At 47.0% G+C, this 18,981-nt stretch overlaps 1 protein-coding gene across 1 annotated transcript in view; it reads left to right on the plus strand.

Annotated features, from left to right (window-relative positions):
- Nucleotides 1-18,981, plus strand: part of LOC138965183 (uncharacterized) — a gene marked incomplete in the record, with an annotated part of 64,249 nt that overhangs the window by 34,095 nt on the left and 11,173 nt on the right. Inside the window, 1 exon segment of the mRNA XM_070337302.1 lies at nucleotides 8,858-9,003. Coding sequence (XP_070193403.1) covers nucleotides 8,858-9,003 — 146 coding nt within the window.

The raw sequence follows: 18,981 nt of genomic DNA on the forward strand, positions 1-18,981 counted from the left end.
ACATACCTCACCAACGCTGTCTTATATTTCTTACAGTATAATTATGCATGAATAAGCCTTAACCCTCCATCCATCCATCCATCCCTCCTTCCCTCCCTCCATTACCACCCCCTCCCCCCACCCCACAAGCCCCCTCCTATCCGTCTTCTCTTATTCTTCGAAACTCACACATCTTCTATCTGCCCCCCCCCCCCCCCCCCTCCCGGTATCCTCCTTATTTGTTTCTCTTCCCCCTCCCCCACTCCCACGTCCCATCTCCAAACTTGCACCCTCATCACCCATGATCGCCCCCCCCCCCTCCCAAGTTCCGCACCAGGTGTTTGTGAAGGAAGCGAGACAGGTGAGGGCGAGGTGTTAAAACAGGTAGGTACAGGTACTGTAGGTGGACTGTGTGGACATGGCTTGCGGGTCATGGACCTTTTTACAGACACCTTTACACCTGACTTAACATGTTAAGATGTAGGTACATTATAGGTGTGATGCATTGGCCATTTACTTGTAGTCAAGGTTCCTAAGTGTAGATGTTGACACTGGCTTACGTGTAGTTCACGACCGGTGCAACACAGCGGTACACCTGACCACACCTGTTTAGCAACAGTCAGGTGCTGTACAGCAGTGTAGATGTGGACGCTGACTTGCCTGTAGTTCACGGTCGGTGTTACACACCTGAGCACACCTGTTGAGCGACCCTCACTCCGCGCTGTAAAAAGTAAACACCTTGTCTCTCTGTGCCTCACAGCGTGATGTTTTGCATCCTTGGGTTTTATGTTGCCTTAATGTACAGTGTTTTGCGGCAGTTGTAAGCCTGTTTTATGTTTTTTTTGTGGTTTTATGTGGCATCCTTAAAAAACACTCTCTCTCCTCTCTCTCTCTCTCTCTCTCTCTCTCTCTCTCTCTCTCTCTCCGGCTCTCTCCGTCTCTCTCTCCGTCTCTCTCTCTCGCTCTCTCTCTTGCTCTCTCTTTCTCTCTCTCTCCGTCTCTCTCTCTTTCTCTCTCTCTCTCTCTCTCTCTCTCTCTCTCTCTCTCTCTCTCTCTCTCTCTCTCTCTCTCTCTCTCTCTCTCTCGTTCATCGTCCATCATGACAAGTCCCAAACGACGAACGTTGTCATCGTTTGAAAAACGACAAAAGAATCAAAATACCGACGATAAAATATAACCTCTACACGTCAACTCATACACGTGCTACCCGCTACAGTGAAAGCGATGAACCTATGCAGAAGTCATGCAGCTGCCAGCGGTGTCACAGAGGTCATTATGGATTGCGGGCACTGGTCAGCTGCTGTGTGACCATGAAACTGACCTCCACTGGACATAACGGCCATGTAACAGTCGTTTCGCTCACCTTTTTTCTTGGACCTACCAGTTGTGGTCACTCGCTCACCTGTCTGTCTGTGGGCACAGCTGTGTTGGGTTTCTGGACTGGGTGCTCCCGAAACTGTTTGTCTGTCTGTCTGTCTGTCTGTCTCTGTCTCTGTTTGTCTGTCTGTCTGTCTGTCTGTCTCTCTCTCTCTCTCTCTCTCTCTCTCTCTCTCTCTCTCTCTCTCTCTCTCTCTCTCTCTCTCTCTCTCTCTCTGCTACACACACACACAAAGACTCACTCACACGCCCACCTAACCCCTGCACACACACATCCCACGAAAAAGCTTCATTCAATCCAAAATGGAAGACATCATCATAAAAGCCGTTCTGCCAATCCACAGTACCTCCTAGCTACAGCATCAATTTACCTGTTCTGTAACCCCTAATGACATTTGGCGTTTTAACGTATCTCCGACTTATCGCGACTGGGGGAGCGCTGGCCTGAGGGTGAGAGACAATCGTGTTTCCCAATCCAATCACAACTAAGTAACTACGCCGCGCTTCTACTTGCTGCGAGGTGGGATCTGAGCAAAAGCTGGCAAGACAGGACTGAGTCGGCCATGTTTAAACTCCCGAATTTAAGAATAGTATTCATTGTTCTGGTTACAAAAAGAGCTTAGGCGCAGAATTAATCAATCAATCCATCAATATGAGGCTTATATCGCGCGTATTCCGTGGGTACAGTTCTAAGCGCAGGGATTTTTTTTTTTATATATTTTGTTTAAAGCAATTTGTATGCAATTTATATCGAGCAGATATTCAAGGCGCAGGGATTTATTTATGCCGTGTGAGATGGAATTTTTTTACACAATACATCACGCATTCACATCGGCCAGCAGATAGCAGCCATTTCGGCGCATATCCTACTTTTCACGGCCTATTATTCCAAGTCACACGTGTATTTTGGTGGACAATTTTATCTATGCCTATACAATTTTGCCAGGAAAGACCCTTTTGTCAATCGTCGGATCTTTAACGTGCACAGCGAAAGACTAGCACTTGAACCCACCACCTAGGTTAGGAAAGGGGGGAGAAAATTGCTAACGCCAGGGTCGAATACCAAGAGGTGTAAGTTGCACCCGCCTTCGGGTTCAGGCATTTTCAAACGCTAGACTCAAGACTATATCCGGGGCCACGAGCTCGAAAAGATTCTCCACATTGACATTACAAACACAGAAAAGCGACCAACGTGCCAAAATCCAAGATAAAAAAAAGATTGTTTTAGATATGTAATTGAATGTTTCATTTTTGGCAAAATGCGAGTACATCGACCCAATTGTCTTTATTGTGGACAGACAGACAGAATAAGCATGAGACAAATCGAAACAATGTAAGACTTATTAGCTGAGTGTGCGTTCGCTGTTTGGCAAGATGGTCAGGCGACAACCTATATGGATATCTGCGACCGATGCAAGTGGGTTTGTTTTTCTGTTTACTTGGCGATAGCCATGCTTTAAACAAGTTTCGTCTAGGTCAATCACAGTGTCGGTGTGAAAGTTCGGCCTTCAAACAGAGTCAGAAGGAGATTGGACAGCGCGATATTCTGTCCCTCGTGTCTACTGCAGGTGATGACCAAGATTATGACGGCGATATTCAGTCCCTTGTGTCCACTTCATGTTACGACAGTAGGAGATGGGGTGAGGTGACTATGATAGTCAGTCCCTTGTGTCCACTTCATGTTACGACAGTAGGAGATGGGGTGAGGTGACTATGATAGTCAGTCCCTTGTGTCCACTTCATGTTACGACAGTAGGAGATGGGGTGAGGTGACTATGATAGTCAGTCCCTTGTGTCCACTTCATGTTACGACAGTAGGAGATGTGGTGAGGTGACTATGATAGTCAGTCCCTTGTGTCCACTTCATGTTACGACAGTAGGAGATGGGGTGAGGTGACTATGATAGTCAGTCCCTTGTGTCCACTTCATGTTACGACAGTAGGAGATGGGGTGAGGTGACTATGATAGTCAGTCCCTTGTGTCCACTTCATGTTACGACAGTAGGAGATGGGGTGAGGTGACTATGATAGTCAGTCCCTTGTGTCCACTTCATGTTACGACAGTAGGAGATGGGGTGAGGTGACTATGATAGTCAGTCCCTTGTGTCCACTTCATGTTACGACAGTAGGAGATGGGGTGAGGTGACTATGATATTCAGTCCCTTGTGTCCACTTCATGTTACGACAGTAGGAGATGGGGTGAGGTGACTATGATAGTCAGTCCCTTGTGTCCACTTCATGTTACGACAGTAGGAGATGGGGTGAGGTGACTATGATAGTCAGTCCCTTGTGTCCACTTCATGTTACGACAGTAGGAGATGGGGTGAGGTGACTATGATAGTCAGTCCCTTGTGTCCACTTCATGTTACGACAGTAGGAGATGGGGTGAGGTGACTATGATAGTCAGTCCCTTGTGTCCACTTCATGTTACGACAGTAGGAGATGGGGTGAGGTGACTATGATAGTCAGTCCCTTGTGTCCACTTCATGTTACGACAGTAGGAGATGGGGTGAGGTGACTATGATAGTCAGTCCCTTGTGTCCACTTCATGTTACGACAGTAGGAGATGGGGTGAGGTGACTATGATAGTCAGTCCCTTGTGTCCACTTCATGTTACGACAGTAGGAGATGGGGTGAGGTGACTATGATAGTCAGTCCCTTGTGTCCACTTCATGTTACGACAGTAGGAGATGGGGTGAGGTGACTATGATAGTCAGTCCCTTGTGTCCACTTCATGTTACGACAGTAGGAGATGGGGTGAGGTGACTATGATAGTCAGTCCCTTGTGTCCACTTCATGTTACGACAGTAGGAGATGGGGTGAGGTGACTATGATAGTCAGTCCCTTGTGTCCACTTCATGTTACGACAGTAGGAGATGGGGTGAGGTGACTATGATAGTCAGTCCCTTGTGTCCACTTCATGTTACGACAGTAGGAGATGGGGTGAGGTGACTATGATAGTCAGTCCCTTGTGTCCACTTCATGTTACGACAGTAGGAGATGGGGTGAGGTGACTATGATAGTCAGTCCCTTGTGTCCACTTCATGTTACGACAGTAGGAGATGGGGTGAGGTGACTATGATAGTCAGTCCCTTGTGTCCACTTCATGTTACGACAGTAGGAGATGGGGTGAGGTGACTATGATAGTCAGTCCCTTGTGTCCACTTCATGTTACGACAGTAGGAGATGGGGTGAGGTGACTATGATAGTCAGTCCCTTGTGTCCACTTCATGTTACGACAGTAGGAGATGGGGTGAGGTGACTATGATAGTCAGTCCCTTGTGTCCACTTCATGTTACGACAGTAGGAGATGGGGTGAGGTGACTATGATAGTCAGTCCCTTGTGTCCACTTCATGTTACGACAGTAGGAGATGGGGTGAGGTGACTATGATAGTCAGTCCCTTGTGTCCACTTCATGTTACGACAGTAGGAGATGGGGTGAGGTGACTATGATAGTCAGTCCCTTGTGTCCACTTCATGTTACGACAGTAGGAGATGGGGTGAGGTGACTATGATAGTCAGTCCCTTGTGTCCACTTCATGTTACGACAGTAGGAGATGGGGTGAGGTGACTATGATAGTCAGTCCCACGAGCCCACTTCATGTTACGACAGTAGGAGATGGGGTGAGGTGACTATGATAGTCAGTCCCTTGTGTCCACTTCATGTTACGACAGTAGGAGATGGGGTGAGGTGACTATGATAGTCAGTCCCTTGTGTCCACTTCATGTTACGACAGTAGGAGATGGGGTGAGGTGACTATGATAGTCAGTCCCTTGTGTCCACTTCATGTTACGACAGTAGGAGATGGGGTGAGGTGACTATGATAGTCAGTCCCTTGTGTCCACTTCATGTTACGACAGTAGGAGATGGGGTGAGGTGACTATGATAGTCAGTCCCTTGTGTCCACTTCATGTTACGACAGTAGGAGATGGGGTGAGGTGACTATGATAGTCAGTCCCTTGTGTCCACTTCATGTTACGACAGTAGGAGATGGGGTGAGGTGACTATGATAGTCAGTCCCACGAGCCCACTTCATGTTACGACAGTAGGAGATGGGGTGAGGTGACTATGATAGTCAGTCCCTTGTGTCCACTTCATGTTACGACAGTAGGAGATGGGGTGAGGTGACTATGATAGTCAGTCCCTTGTGTCCACTTCATGTTACGACAGTAGGAGATGGGGTGAGGTGACTATGATAGTCAGTCCCTTGTGTCCACTTCATGTTACGACAGTAGGAGATGGGGTGAGGTGACTATGATAGTCAGTCCCTTGTGTCCACTTCATGTTACGACAGTAGGAGATGGGGTGAGGTGACTATGATAGTCAGTCCCTTGTGTCCACTTCATGTTACGACAGTAGGAGATGGGGTGAGGTGACTATGATAGTCAGTCCCTTGTGTCCACTTCATGTTACGACAGTAGGAGATGGGGTGAGGTGACTATGATAGTCAGTCCCTTGTGTCCACTTCATGTTACGACAGTAGGAGATGGGGTGAGGTGACTATGATAGTCAGTCCCTTGTGTCCACTTCATGTTACGACAGTAGGAGATGGGGTGAGGTGACTATGATAGTCAGTCCCTTGTGTCCACTTCATGTTACGACAGTAGGAGATGGGGTGAGGTGACTATGATAGTCAGTCCCTTGTGTCCACTTCATGTTACGACAGTAGGAGATGGGGTGAGGTGACTATGATAGTCAGTCCCTTGTGTCCACTTCATGTTACGACAGTAGGAGATGGGGTGAGGTGACTATGATAGTCAGTCCCTTGTGTCCACTTCATGTTACGACAGTAGGAGATGGGGTGAGGTGACTATGATAGTCAGTCCCTTGTGTCCACTTCATGTTACGACAGTAGGAGATGGGGTGAGGTGACTATGATAGTCAGTCCCTTGTGTCCACTTCATGTTACGACAGTAGGAGATGGGGTGAGGTGACTATGATAGTCAGTCCCTTGTGTCCACTTCATGTTACGACAGTAGGAGATGGGGTGAGGTGACTATGATAGTCAGTCCCTTGTGTCCACTTCATGTTACGACAGTAGGAGATGGGGTGAGGTGACTATGATAGTCAGTCCCTTGTGTCCACTTCATGTTACGACAGTAGGAGATGGGGTGAGGTGACTATGATAGTCAGTCCCTTGTGTCCACTTCATGTTACGACAGTAGGAGATGGGGTGAGGTGACTATGATAGTCAGTCCCTTGTGTCCACTTCATGTTACGACAGTAGGAGATGGGGTGAGGTGACTATGATAGTCAGTCCCTTGTGTCCACTTCATGTTACGACAGTAGGAGATGGGGTGAGGTGACTATGATAGTCAGTCCCTTGTGTCCACTTCATGTTACGACAGTAGGAGATGGGGTGAGGTGACTATGATAGTCAGTCCCTTGTGTCCACTTCATGTTACGACAGTAGGAGATGGGGTGAGGTGACTATGATAGTCAGTCCCTTGTGTCCACTTCATGTTACGACAGTAGGAGATGGGGTGAGGTGACTATGATAGTCAGTCCCTTGTGTCCACTTCATGTTACGACAGTAGGAGATGGGGTGAGGTGACTATGATAGTCAGTCCCTTGTGTCCACTTCATGTTACGACAGTAGGAGATGGGGTGAGGTGACTATGATAGTCAGTCCCTTGTGTCCACTTCATGTTACGACAGTAGGAGATGGGGTGAGGTGACTATGATAGTCAGTCCCTTGTGTCCACTTCATGTTACGACAGTAGGAGATGGGGTGAGGTGACTATGATAGTCAGTCCCTTGTGTCCACTTCATGTTACGACAGTAGGAGATGGGGTGAGGTGACTATGATAGTCAGTCCCTTGTGTCCACTTCATGTTACGACAGTAGGAGATGGGGTGAGGTGACTATGATAGTCAGTCCCTTGTGTCCACTTCATGTTACGACAGTAGGAGATGGGGTGAGGTGACTATGATAGTCAGTCCCACGAGCCCACTTCATGTTACGACAGTAGGAGATGGGGTGAGGTGACTATGATAGTCAGTCCCTTGTGTCCACTTCATGTTACGACAGTAGGAGATGGGGTGAGGTGACTATGATAGTCAGTCCCTTGTGTCCACTTCATGTTACGACAGTAGGAGATGGGGTGAGGTGACTATGATAGTCAGTCCCTTGTGTCCACTTCATGTTACGACAGTAGGAGATGGGGTGAGGTGACTATGATAGTCAGTCCCTTGTGTCCACTTCATGTTACGACAGTAGGAGATGGGGTGAGGTGACTATGATATTCAGTCCCTTGTGTCCACTTCATGTTAAGACGATGCGAGGCGGACTGTACTGTCCGGTCCTTTGTGTCCACTCGAGGTGACGATGATGAATGGAGCGGTCAGCAACAGTATACAGACTATGTCTGACCACTCTGCACCCAAGTCGTACTGTATGCAGTGGACACCTGTGACGATTGTAGCCAGCGGCCAGTAACAGCGATGTATATCATTGCCAAGGAGTCTCTACTATATATTTATGCCCCTATATTACCTGTCGTGAGGGCGTCAAGCAACATGCTTATTGTTGTCTCTTTCTAAGAGCCGGGTAGCCAATCAACGCGGGCTGGAGAACTGAGTTGCCAGCAGGTTGACTGTGAACAGAGCTTTGTTTTTATCTCCTGCGTCATCTTGACAGTGACGTGGCAATGTCAAGGCGTTGCGTCACAGTTGACGTGTGTCAGCTGTGATCTTGAAATGACCGCTGTCACCGAGCACCGCTGTGTGATGAAGCGGGCACTCGTCGTAAACAAAACAACTAGGCAGATACGTTAATGAGCACATCTTTGTGATTATCCGTTTATTGTAAAACAAGTTAGAGAGCAAACGAAAGGCCATCCATTCCCCTACAATAATCAACCAACAGATGGATTTTACATTAGGTAGTGTTTGTACAGTGGAACCTAGATCACAGCCTCCCCCTCCCCCCCCCAAAAAAAAAATTAAAAAATTAAATTGACAAAACCAAAGTTCCCGCGTAAAAATCCTCTAAAAATCAGAACAGCCAAAACAAAACAAGACTTGCATGACATTGGAACACAAATGAGTCAGTCTAGTGCTCGTTTGAACAGATATATGACAGTTACATAGTTGAAAAGGGTCGACATCGGTTGTCGCCATTCGTTTGCTTTCGATTTATAAGTTGATGGTGTATTTCGCAACGTTTTTGTAACAAAATGTGTGTGTTTACTCGCCAGTAGAAAGCCGGGGTGGCACAGCGATTGGAGCGCTTGTCTCTCACGCTGGAGGTCATGGGTTTGTCCCCCACCCTGGGAGAATACAAGTACCCGATTTTTCAGAGCGCTCTCCAGTCCACCCAGCTGGAAATGGGTACCTGACCCTATTTAGGATCGGGGAAGGCGAACGCAGCGAGGGAGAGGAGATGGGCACCGCCCTCATAAAGCTAGCCCAAGAAAAGTTGATATATCTAACATCTTTCTCCCCTACGATCAAATACGGTTATGGGAATACCTTGACCTTGACCTTTTTTACTCCCCAGTTCCTACATGAAGGCCATGCAGTGTATCGAGGGCCTCAAGGAGCGGTGTCCCGGCGACAAGAACCGGATCCAGGAAGCCATGAGGAACCTGAAGGGGGCAGAGACCGCTCTGGACTCCCTCTGTGCCAACGACAGGATCTTTGAAGGTTGGTTGACATATAACAATGCTCTGTTTTGTTTTTTATTTTGTTTGTGTGTGTGTCTGTTTGCGTGTAAGTGTAACAACGACAGGATATTTGAAGGTTGGTAAAAGTGACACTCTCTTTTGTTTTTTATTTTGTTTGTGTGTGTGTCTGTTTGCGTGTAAGTGTAACAACGACAGGATATTTGAAGGTTGGTTAACATAACGCTCTGTTTTGTTTGTTGTTTTGTGTGTCTGTTTGCGTGTAACAACGACAGGATATTTTAAGGTGTGCTTGAAGGTGTTCGTCAGCTTGTTTACTCATATATATTTATGTTCTTGAACTTATTTGTTAGTTTCGTTTGGTTTAGTACAGTTTGGTTTTCCCCTGGGGTAGCAGCACTGACATTTGTCAACTTTCTCAACCGATAATCTCATTTGGCTTCCAAGGACTCTACAAGTCGGAAAGAATGGCTTTGAAATAGTGCTTATTCGAGCTTCCTCTTTTCCCAGCCAAATGATCGCGTTTCTGTCCAGGTACATGTATGACGTTGACAGAACTACCCAACAGGGAAGCAATTCTCCAGAGGACTGGGAACGGCCACCTTGCTGGAACGGCCACCTTGCTGGAACGGCCACCTTGCTTTCTCAGCAAGTTTTCTGGGCAGTGCTGAAAGTTGATCGTTCTGGTGTTAGTGAAATGAAAGCACGAATTATGTCCCCCTGTCATAGTTTATATTGACTGTTTGTCCACCGCTCCGCCATAATCTTATTAGACGTCCTTGCCATGGACACCGCACGAGCAACTTGAGGTGAAGTCCCGTGTTATGTGTTCTGTGCCCATTAGTATGTTTAAACAACTAGCTTGGGAGTCGATCAGTGTTTGTGTCACGATGCAATAGGAGACGTTTAGCGAGAGTTTGCCTGGGTCGTTTTGCGTTTTGCGGGATAAGTCAAATAGAAGACTAGAAGCTTGCGAAAAGCTTGGCAAACACGGCGGAAAGATGAGACCTTATTACGTCAGTCAAGCCTACACCGCCTCTTGGGAAGGGAAGGGGGTGGGTGGGGTCGGTTGGTTGGTTATTGTTTTTAACGTCCCTTCAGAATGTCTGTCCGGAACTGAGGGTGGGTAGGCGAATGAGAAACAGCCAAGTTGACCTTCGCGTTGAAATGCAGCTGCCTTTTTGTGTGTAAGTCGGCCTTTTCCTAACGCGATGCAGCTTATTGTTCAGACATTATATTGCTGGTATGTCCATTGCTTTGTAGTGGACGTGACCATACCACACAACAATTTCATTTGTAAACAGAGTTGTTTGCATTTTAGTAGTTTTTAGCTCGTATTGCTAGTAAGAGATATTGTTGGAGATACCATTCAGTAAGTTCCTTCTTCTTCTTCTTCTTCTTCTTCTTCTTCTTCTTCTTCTTCTTCTTCTTCTTCTTCTTCTTCTTCTTCTTCTTCTGCGTTCGTGGGCTGAAACTCCCACGTACACTCGTGTTTTTGCACGAGTGGAATTTTACGTGTAGGACCGTTGTTACCCCGCGATTTAGGCAGCCATACGCCGCTTTCAGAGGAAGCATGCTGGGTATTTTCGTGTTTCTATAACCCACCCAACTCTGACATGGATTACAGGATCTTTTCCGTGCGCACTTGGTCTTGTGCTTGCGTGTACAGACGAAGGGGGTTACGCCACTAGCAGGTCTGCACATAAGTTGACCTGGGAGATCGCAAAAATCTCCACACTTAACCCACCGGGCGGCCGCGGCCGGGATTCGAACCCTCGACCTTCCGATTAAGAGGCCGACGTCTTACCATCCCACCACAGCGCCCGTCAATAAGTTCCATATTGCACCCTGCGGATGTGCAGACAAAAACAAATAAGTCTAGCTAGTACTCCTGTGGTCTTGAAGACTCCACCCAGCCCCTGTGGACCCGTCTGAGCGAGAGTAGCGCCTGCAGGTCGGGAAGTGTTGTGTCGGTGTGCAGACTTCAGTCCCGCCATCACTCCCATCGATTTGTTCAACTGTCTGGTCCATTGGATTCCTCCATCGCACCCCCCCCCCCCCCCACCCTCCTCCTCGACCCCAAAGGATCACACCCTTGGGTGTCTTTTTGCACATATTGCCCATCGTTTATCCCCCTTTCCTATCCACCATCGAGCAGTTTATCTCCCTTGCCGTCCAATTCGCCATCAAGTCGTTCATTCTCCGCCTTAGTCGGTCGTCTGCTTTAAAGGGACACAACTGGCGAATGTCAGGTCTGTCGGAAAGAGAAAGAAATAAACATGCTGCTTAATGTCCTCGTACAGTGCAAGACTTCTGACGTGACCGTTGATACAATGTGACACACTTCGTTTCGGCTTTGCTCACTGTGCATATCCCAGACGGGGTCTTCCTGTGCCACAAATATTCGTTTACACTAAGCCACTGGTTTGGGCGATGACGGTCTGACCGCAATAAAAGTTCTAAGGAACTGCATGGAGAATCTTCGCACTTCACAATTGCGTTTTCCCAACGTGGCAAAGTCGTAAACTTGAGATTACAGTTGATTTACTTCAATGAAAAGGACAGACGCTGGCACTATAAGCGATTGCTTGGCCTGTCTGCGTTGCCTGCAAGCTGAAATGTCGATTTTCCTCAGTAACAATATGCATTCTCGTCTGTAAAATGGGCCAAGTTTGTTCGTTGTTGTCCAAGCAAACTACGTCCTTCATATTCTGCCGTTTCTTTGAAGGTTTTCGTTCTGATCATAATTTTTGCTGTGGATTATTTCTACTTTACCCACCACTTACTTGTTTGCGGCGGCGACGATGACTATGGTGATGATACTCTCTCTCTCTCTCTCTCTCTCTCTCTCTCTCTCTCTCTCTCTCTCTCTCTCTCTCTCTCTCTCTCTCTCTCTCTCTCTCTCTCTCTCTCTCTCTCTCTCTCTCCTCTCCCTCCCTCCCTCCTCCCTCCTCCTCCCCCTCCCTCCCTCCCTCCCTCCTCTCTCCTCTCTCCTCTCTCTCTCTCTCTCTCTCTCTCTCTCTCTCTCTCTCTCTCCACCCACCCCCTCTCTATCTAACTACTCCCACTGCCTTTGGTATCGGCACGGTGTAAAAATAATATTAGCGCACTGGGTGCGTTGAACGTACCGTTGGAGGAGAAGTTTTATCGTCATTGCTGTGGTGGCAGCGAGCGGAGTGATGTGGTCGTTAAGATGGGTTGCCCGGTCACCTCCAGCCCTCGCGATTTTCAGCCTATGCCGGTGACACTAAGAAACGCGACACTGCAGCCTATGCCGGTGACACTAAGAAACGCGACACTGCAGCCTATGCCGTTGAGACTAAGAAACGCGACACTGCAGCCTATGCCGGTGACACTAAGAAACGCGACACTGCAGCCTATGCCGTTGACACTAAGAAACGCGACACTGCATCCTATGCCGTTGACACTAAGAAACGCGACACTGCAGCCAATGCAGGTGACACTAAGCAACGCGACACTGCAGGAGATGAGTACAGGCTCTTTGTTGCTCTTACTATCGACGGGCGCGGTGGCGTGGTGGTAAGACGTCGGCCTTCTAATCTGGAGGTCGTGAGTTCGAATCCCGGTCGCTGCCGCTAGCTGGTGGGTTAAAAGTGGAGATTTTTTTTCCGATCTCCCAGGTCAACTTATGTGCAGACCTGCTAGTGATTAACCCCCTTCGTGTGTACACGCAAGCACAAGATCCTGTAATCCATGTCAGAGTTCGGTGGGTTATAGAAACACGAAAATACCCAGCATGCCTCCCCCGAAATCGGCGTATGCGGCCTGAATGATGGCCGGGTAAAAACGGTCATTCACGTAAAAATCCACTCGTGCTAAAAACATGAGTGAACGAAGAAGAAGAAGGAGCTCTTACTATCGGGCCAACATGGACACGATACCTGTTTTGTTTGTTTGTGTGTTTTTGTTTCATTGATTCATTTCTATGTTCCAATCAATCAATCAATATGAGGCTTATATCGCGCGTATCCCGCGGGTACAGTTCTAAGCGCAGAGATTGATTTATTTATTTAATTTTTTTTATGCAATTTATATCGCACACATATTCAAGGCGCAGGGCTTTATTTATGCCGTGTGAGATGGATTTTTTTTTACACAATACATCACGCATTCACATCGGCCAGCAGATCGCAGCCATTTCGGCGCATATCCTACTTTTCACGGCCTATTATTCCAAGTCACACGGGTATTTTGGTGGACATTTTTATCTATGCCTATACAATGTTGCCAGGAAAGACCCTTTTGTCAATCGTGGGATCTTTAACGTGCACACCCCAAAGTAGTTGATCCAACCCCCTTGCTTTACGGGATTTGAGGTTGTTTTTTGGTGTTTTTACACCTGCTCACTCCACCTCAGAGCAGTAGACTGATATGATACAGCAAACTCTCTCTCTCTCTCTCTCTCCACCCCTTCCCATCCCGTTCCAGCTTATCCAGAAGCGATGCGGAAGGCAAGGCGGCAGTGACCCGTGCGGTGTCTATTGACACGACGAGTGCTAATCAACATCTCTTCAGCCCGCACCGCGCCGGCCCGCTACACGCTCACAACAACACTGGGCACGCGCTAAGCTGCTAATTACCAGCTCCTCAAAGACCCGAAAAATTGACAACAAAAGAGCTGCTGGCAGGAGGGAGCTAACGGTAAAGCCAGAGGCGCCCTGTGTTGTCTGTTGGCAGGCAAACATTGACATGCTGTTTGACGATTACATGCCACGTGCGGCGCGCTCCTCGCGCTTTCATTGCGATGCGGTAAAAAGACGCCTGCCCGATCGAGTCGCCTTCCCTTGCCGTTTTGATGAGATTACCTCCCTTTCAGACTGCAAAATTTGTCTTACCTTTGATCTCCTGCTTTCTGTTAAATCATTGAGAAGCGGGACTGAATCGTTTTCCCTGAAGAATGTGTTGGCTTCTTGAATCCTATTTCGAATGTTCCTACATGTAAGAATGTTTGCTGGATGTGTTTGTAATCATTAGTTTTATGTTCGGAGCACTGCAAAATCACTGAGGCGCACCTGAGGGCCCCAAAGGGTTTTAAATCGTGATCGTGATTGGCGTTTTTTGACCTTTCTGTGACCGTGATTGCCGAAATTTCCATTTCTGTGATCGTGATGGGACTTTGCCCGTGATCCGTGATGACAAAAAAATCAAGTCTCGTGATCGTGATCGTCATTTGTTTTCGTGATCGTGGTGGGCATTATTGCAAAGCATTTTATTTTCAACGTACATTTTTCACAGCTTTATCCCTCTGTGATCCTCTATTCGTCAAGGTGTTTGTGATCGTGAAAACAAAAATCAAGGTAACTGTGATCGTGAAAGCTAAAATTTCCCTTCCCGTGATCGTGATGATACCCCCCCTTTGGGGCCCTCGCACCTGGCAACTTTTTTACACCCCCGGTATAGGGGTGTGTATAGGTTTCACTCGATGTGTTTGTGTTCGCAAGTAGATCTCAAGAATGAACGGACCGATCGTCACCAAACTTGGTGAACAGGTTCTATACATTCCTGAGACGGTCCTTACAAAAATTGGGACCAGTCAAACACACGGTTAGGGAGTTATTGGTGGATTAAAATTATACAAGGCCTGGTATAGACGGACACCCCCGTTGGTCAAAGGGAAATAACCATTCTCACTGCCACCAACTGAGAAGGTTATTTCCCTTTGACGGGGGTGTAGTTCCTATCGGAGGAATTTCTTGTTTTGCCTAGAGGTCATTTTCAACATGTCAAATATATATTCAAAAACGAGTATGTCCCTTGCACACACAAACTGACAGTGTACTGGAAGAATCTCCTGGAGACTCCCTCGTTGCAAACTAGCTACACATCAGTTGTGCTTTGTTATTACCTTTTTCTCTGCAAATGGTCTGTCTGCTTGCCTACCTGTTTTTAACGTTCAGTGCGGTCAATAAGAAGGCATAACATCACAAGCAACGCAGCCTGCACGACCAGCAGCGTGAAGTGTGGGTGTGGTTATTGCTGTTTGGCACACAATAACACTCATTTCGCCGTGGCGAGTGCTGCAAATAAAACGGAGATAAAGGTTCAGTAGCAGTACGCTTTGATGTTGACGAACAGCTCATGCGATCACAACTGAATATCAGTGATTCCGTGGCAGAAGCCGCATGTCTTTGACTGAATGATAACAGTTCTTTCAACAGGTCTTTCCTGGCAAAATTATATAGGCATAGATAAAAAATGTCCACCAAAATACGGGGACACCCCGAAGCGTCCCGGTACTAAAGCGTCCCAATACCGAAGCGTCCCGGTACCAAAGCGTCCCGGTACCGAAGCGTCCCGGTACCAAAGCGTCCCGGTACCGAAGCGTCCCACTATAACGCGTCACAGGACTTGGACTTTTTTTTTTTTTTTAAACCTTGACCAAGGGCGGATCAATTCACTTTGGAGTGGGGGGTTACAAAATGACTGCGAAGATAGTTGACGGCGCCGAAGGCGCCTAAGCCTCTAGGGGGGTCCGGGGGCATGCCCCCCCGGAAATTTTTTTTATCCAAAATTCTGCCTCCGACTTTTAAATTGTATCATTTGGGTTAATTTGGGTTTGTTTGGGTTCATTTGGGTAATAAAGAACGCTCGCGCTGGACCCGAGTACTCTTCAGACTGGCACGAAAGTTTTTGTCTTGTGCACGTTTAAGACCAAGTGATTGCTCTGTGTGAATTACAGGCATGTGCATGGTGACTGGTACCGGGACGCTTCGGCACCGGGACGCTTCGGTACCGGGACGCTTCGTTCCCTACTGCGCGGGAGCGTCTCGAAGCGTCCCGAAACCAAAGCGTCCCGGTACCCCTGTGACGCGTTATAGTGGGACGCTTCGGTACTGGGACGCTTCGATACCGGGACGCTTCGTGATGTACCCCCAAAATACCCGTGTGACTTGGAATAATAGGCCGTGAAAAGTAGGATATGCGCCGAAATGGCTGCGATCTGCTGGCCGATGTGAATGCGTGATGTATAGTGTAAACAAATTCCATCTCACACGGCATAAATAAAGCCCTGCGCCTTGAATATGTGCGCGATATAAATTGCATAAAAACATTTAGAAAAATAAAATAAAATAAATAAATCCCTGCGCTTAGAACTGTACCCACGGAATACGCGCGATATTACCTGCTATTCAGACTTGGTCGTGTGACAGACGTTTTCTTCCACACGAGATTACGTTGATTGTCTAACGAAGCCGTGAGACTGAGTTAGACATCAGCTAATCGAGTGTGGAAGAAAACTCTGTCACACGAGCAGCCATTGTCGAGAGATCTACTTTTTGACGGAAGTGACCGAACAACTATGAATGACGTCACAGTCTGTATCTTTTGAAGCATCGCATTCTTCATGACGTCTTTCTGTGTCTGCATCCGCGAAATGTTTGTTCTTTCCGGGATCTTTGTCATCTATGTTCAGAACTCTGTCCTTCCAGTTTCAGACTAACAGGCCTCCTGAGCGAGCCACTTTCCAAGGGCAGCTAAATTCGCGTATGGAAACAGTACTGTCGTCTGGGATGCCGTTTTCAGTATTCCCAGCGTTGAAGAATTTGTAAAGAGAAGAAACGATAACAGCAGGAGAAATAAAAGTCGTGTATGCATTTTAGGGCTTTTGGAGGGACGATTTCGAGTTTGAATCCGTTCTTGCACATGCTCCAAAGCGTGTAACATACATTATTCCCCCCTCTGCTTCTTTACCTCTGTAAACTTGTAGAGCTAGTTATTTTTCGATAATGACCCAGCAACCAAACAAATAACGAGCCAGCAACAGCCTGAATCCTCGATAGTGCAATGGGTTGAGAAGCTGTTCTGTTTCGGTACTACTTTTGCGACTGAAAAGTTCCGAACGCTCTATACGTACGAAATATACATCTCTGGAGCAAACAATACAAACATACCGCATTTAAATTAACAACTACAGGCCTGAACACATGAATCTCCATATAAAATCCATGAGTTCGGTTGTTTTCTGAATCTAGATCTGCTGTGCACACACCGTTCATCACAAGCAAATTCCCAAGGCAAGTAACTCATACTCTTGCCGACAAGAGTAGTTCCCCTTCTTTTAACGCAGTTTCTTCGACAACACTGACTGCAATCCGACGGTCAGTTTTCAACAATATTTCATTTTATAAACAGATCACACGCAACCAAATGCACACATCTCATCAATTTAAACAACATAAAGCGGTTTCATACACTATTTTCCCCAAAAAACTGAACTTCATACAGTAATTAACGTTGGAACACGGGTGCAAAAGTTCGTCTGCTAGTCCCATTTGACGAAAGAACATTATCTTTAGCGATACTAAAACATAAACAGAACACACAATATCTGCCTTTACCGCCACAGCAGAATAACAGCTTATCTGTGTACTTGATTTTAGTCTAAAACAGGGAAACTGACAAGAAGTGTTAACAGAATGGAATGATTTGCACGGAACTATACAACCGCGCATTAATCGATCGCCTGCGCAGGTTGACTGGTTGAGTGATTCGGATTCGATCAAACTTTCGCACAAAAACTCCTGTTTTCTTTGAATAACTGAAGAAAGGGGGAATAAAGAGGTTACACACCTCGTCTCAGTGATTATTAAAAATAATGGTCTCAGTTCGCGGTCATGAAAAAGCTCGCTGAAGCTCGCATTTTTCATGATCCGCTAACTTCGACCATTATTTTTAATAATCACTGAGACTCGGCATGTAACCTCTACATCTTGCACACGTTTGCTTTAGTAGTGGCAAAGAAGGAAAGCGTGTGACATAAGCCTCATATTGATTGATTGATTGATTGATTGATTGATTGATTGAGTTCTTTGGCTTCCCCCTTTTATATAGTGCGTTGTGAATCTTCTTTGGCATTTCAGGCATGCCATACAACAGACTTGACTGTGTGTTTGACTGTGTGTTTCATTGTGCATTTCACCGTGTTTCAGTGTTCGCACGGCAATGTGGTCTGGGTGGCCGAGTGGTAAACGCACTTGCCTCGGAAGCGAGAGGTTGCGAGTTCGACCCTGGGTCAGGGCGTTAGCATATTTCTCCCCCCTTTTCCTAACCTAGGTGGTGGGTTCAAGTGCTAGTCTTTCGGATGAGACGAACAACCGAGGTCCCTTCGTGTATACTACATTGAGGTGTGCACGTTAAAGATCCCACGGTTGACAAAAGGGTCTTTCCTGGCAAAATTGTATAGGCATAGATAAAAAAAAATGTCCACCAAATACCCGTGTGACTTGGAATAATAGGCCGTGAAAGGTGAATGCTCGCCCTAATAGGCTTGAGGTTTGCTGGCCGATGTGAATGCGTGATATATTGTGTAAAAAATTCCATCTCACACGGCATAAATACATCCCTGCGCCTTCAATCCGTGGTTGAGATATGTGCGCGATATAAATTGCATAAAATTAAAATAAAATAAATAAATAGATTCACAAATTGACGGTATTGCACTGTGTGTTTCACTTTCTGTTTGAGTTTACGCAATGCACCAGTTCGACAGTCGTGCAGCACGCGTGCTGCACACATAACAGTTGGACTGTGCTTTACTCAGTGTCACTGTGTTTCAATGTACGCGCGGCAGTAGACAGGGTGGCCGAGTGGTAACGCACTTGCGCTCGGAAGCGAGAGGTTGCGAGTTCGACCCTGGGTCAGGGCGTTAGCAATTTTCTCCCCCCCTTTCCTAACCTAGGTGGTGGGTTCAAGTGCTAGTCTTTCGGATGAGACGAAAAACCGAGGTCCCTTCGTGTACACTACATTGGGGTGTGCACGTTAAAGATCCCACGATTGACAAAAGGGTCTTTCCTGGCAAAATTGTATAGGCATAGATAAAAATGTCCACCAAAATACCCGTGTGACTTGGAATAATAGGCCGTGAAAAGTAGGATATGCGCCGAAATGGCTGCGATCTGCTGGCCGATGTGAATGCGTGATGTATTGTGTAAAAAAAAATTCCATCTCACACGGCATCAATAAATCCCTGCGCCTTGAA

Source organism: Littorina saxatilis, linkage group LG4, assembly GCF_037325665.1.
Source record: "Littorina saxatilis isolate snail1 linkage group LG4, US_GU_Lsax_2.0, whole genome shotgun sequence".
NCBI classification, from domain to species: domain Eukaryota; kingdom Metazoa; phylum Mollusca; class Gastropoda; order Littorinimorpha; family Littorinidae; genus Littorina; species Littorina saxatilis.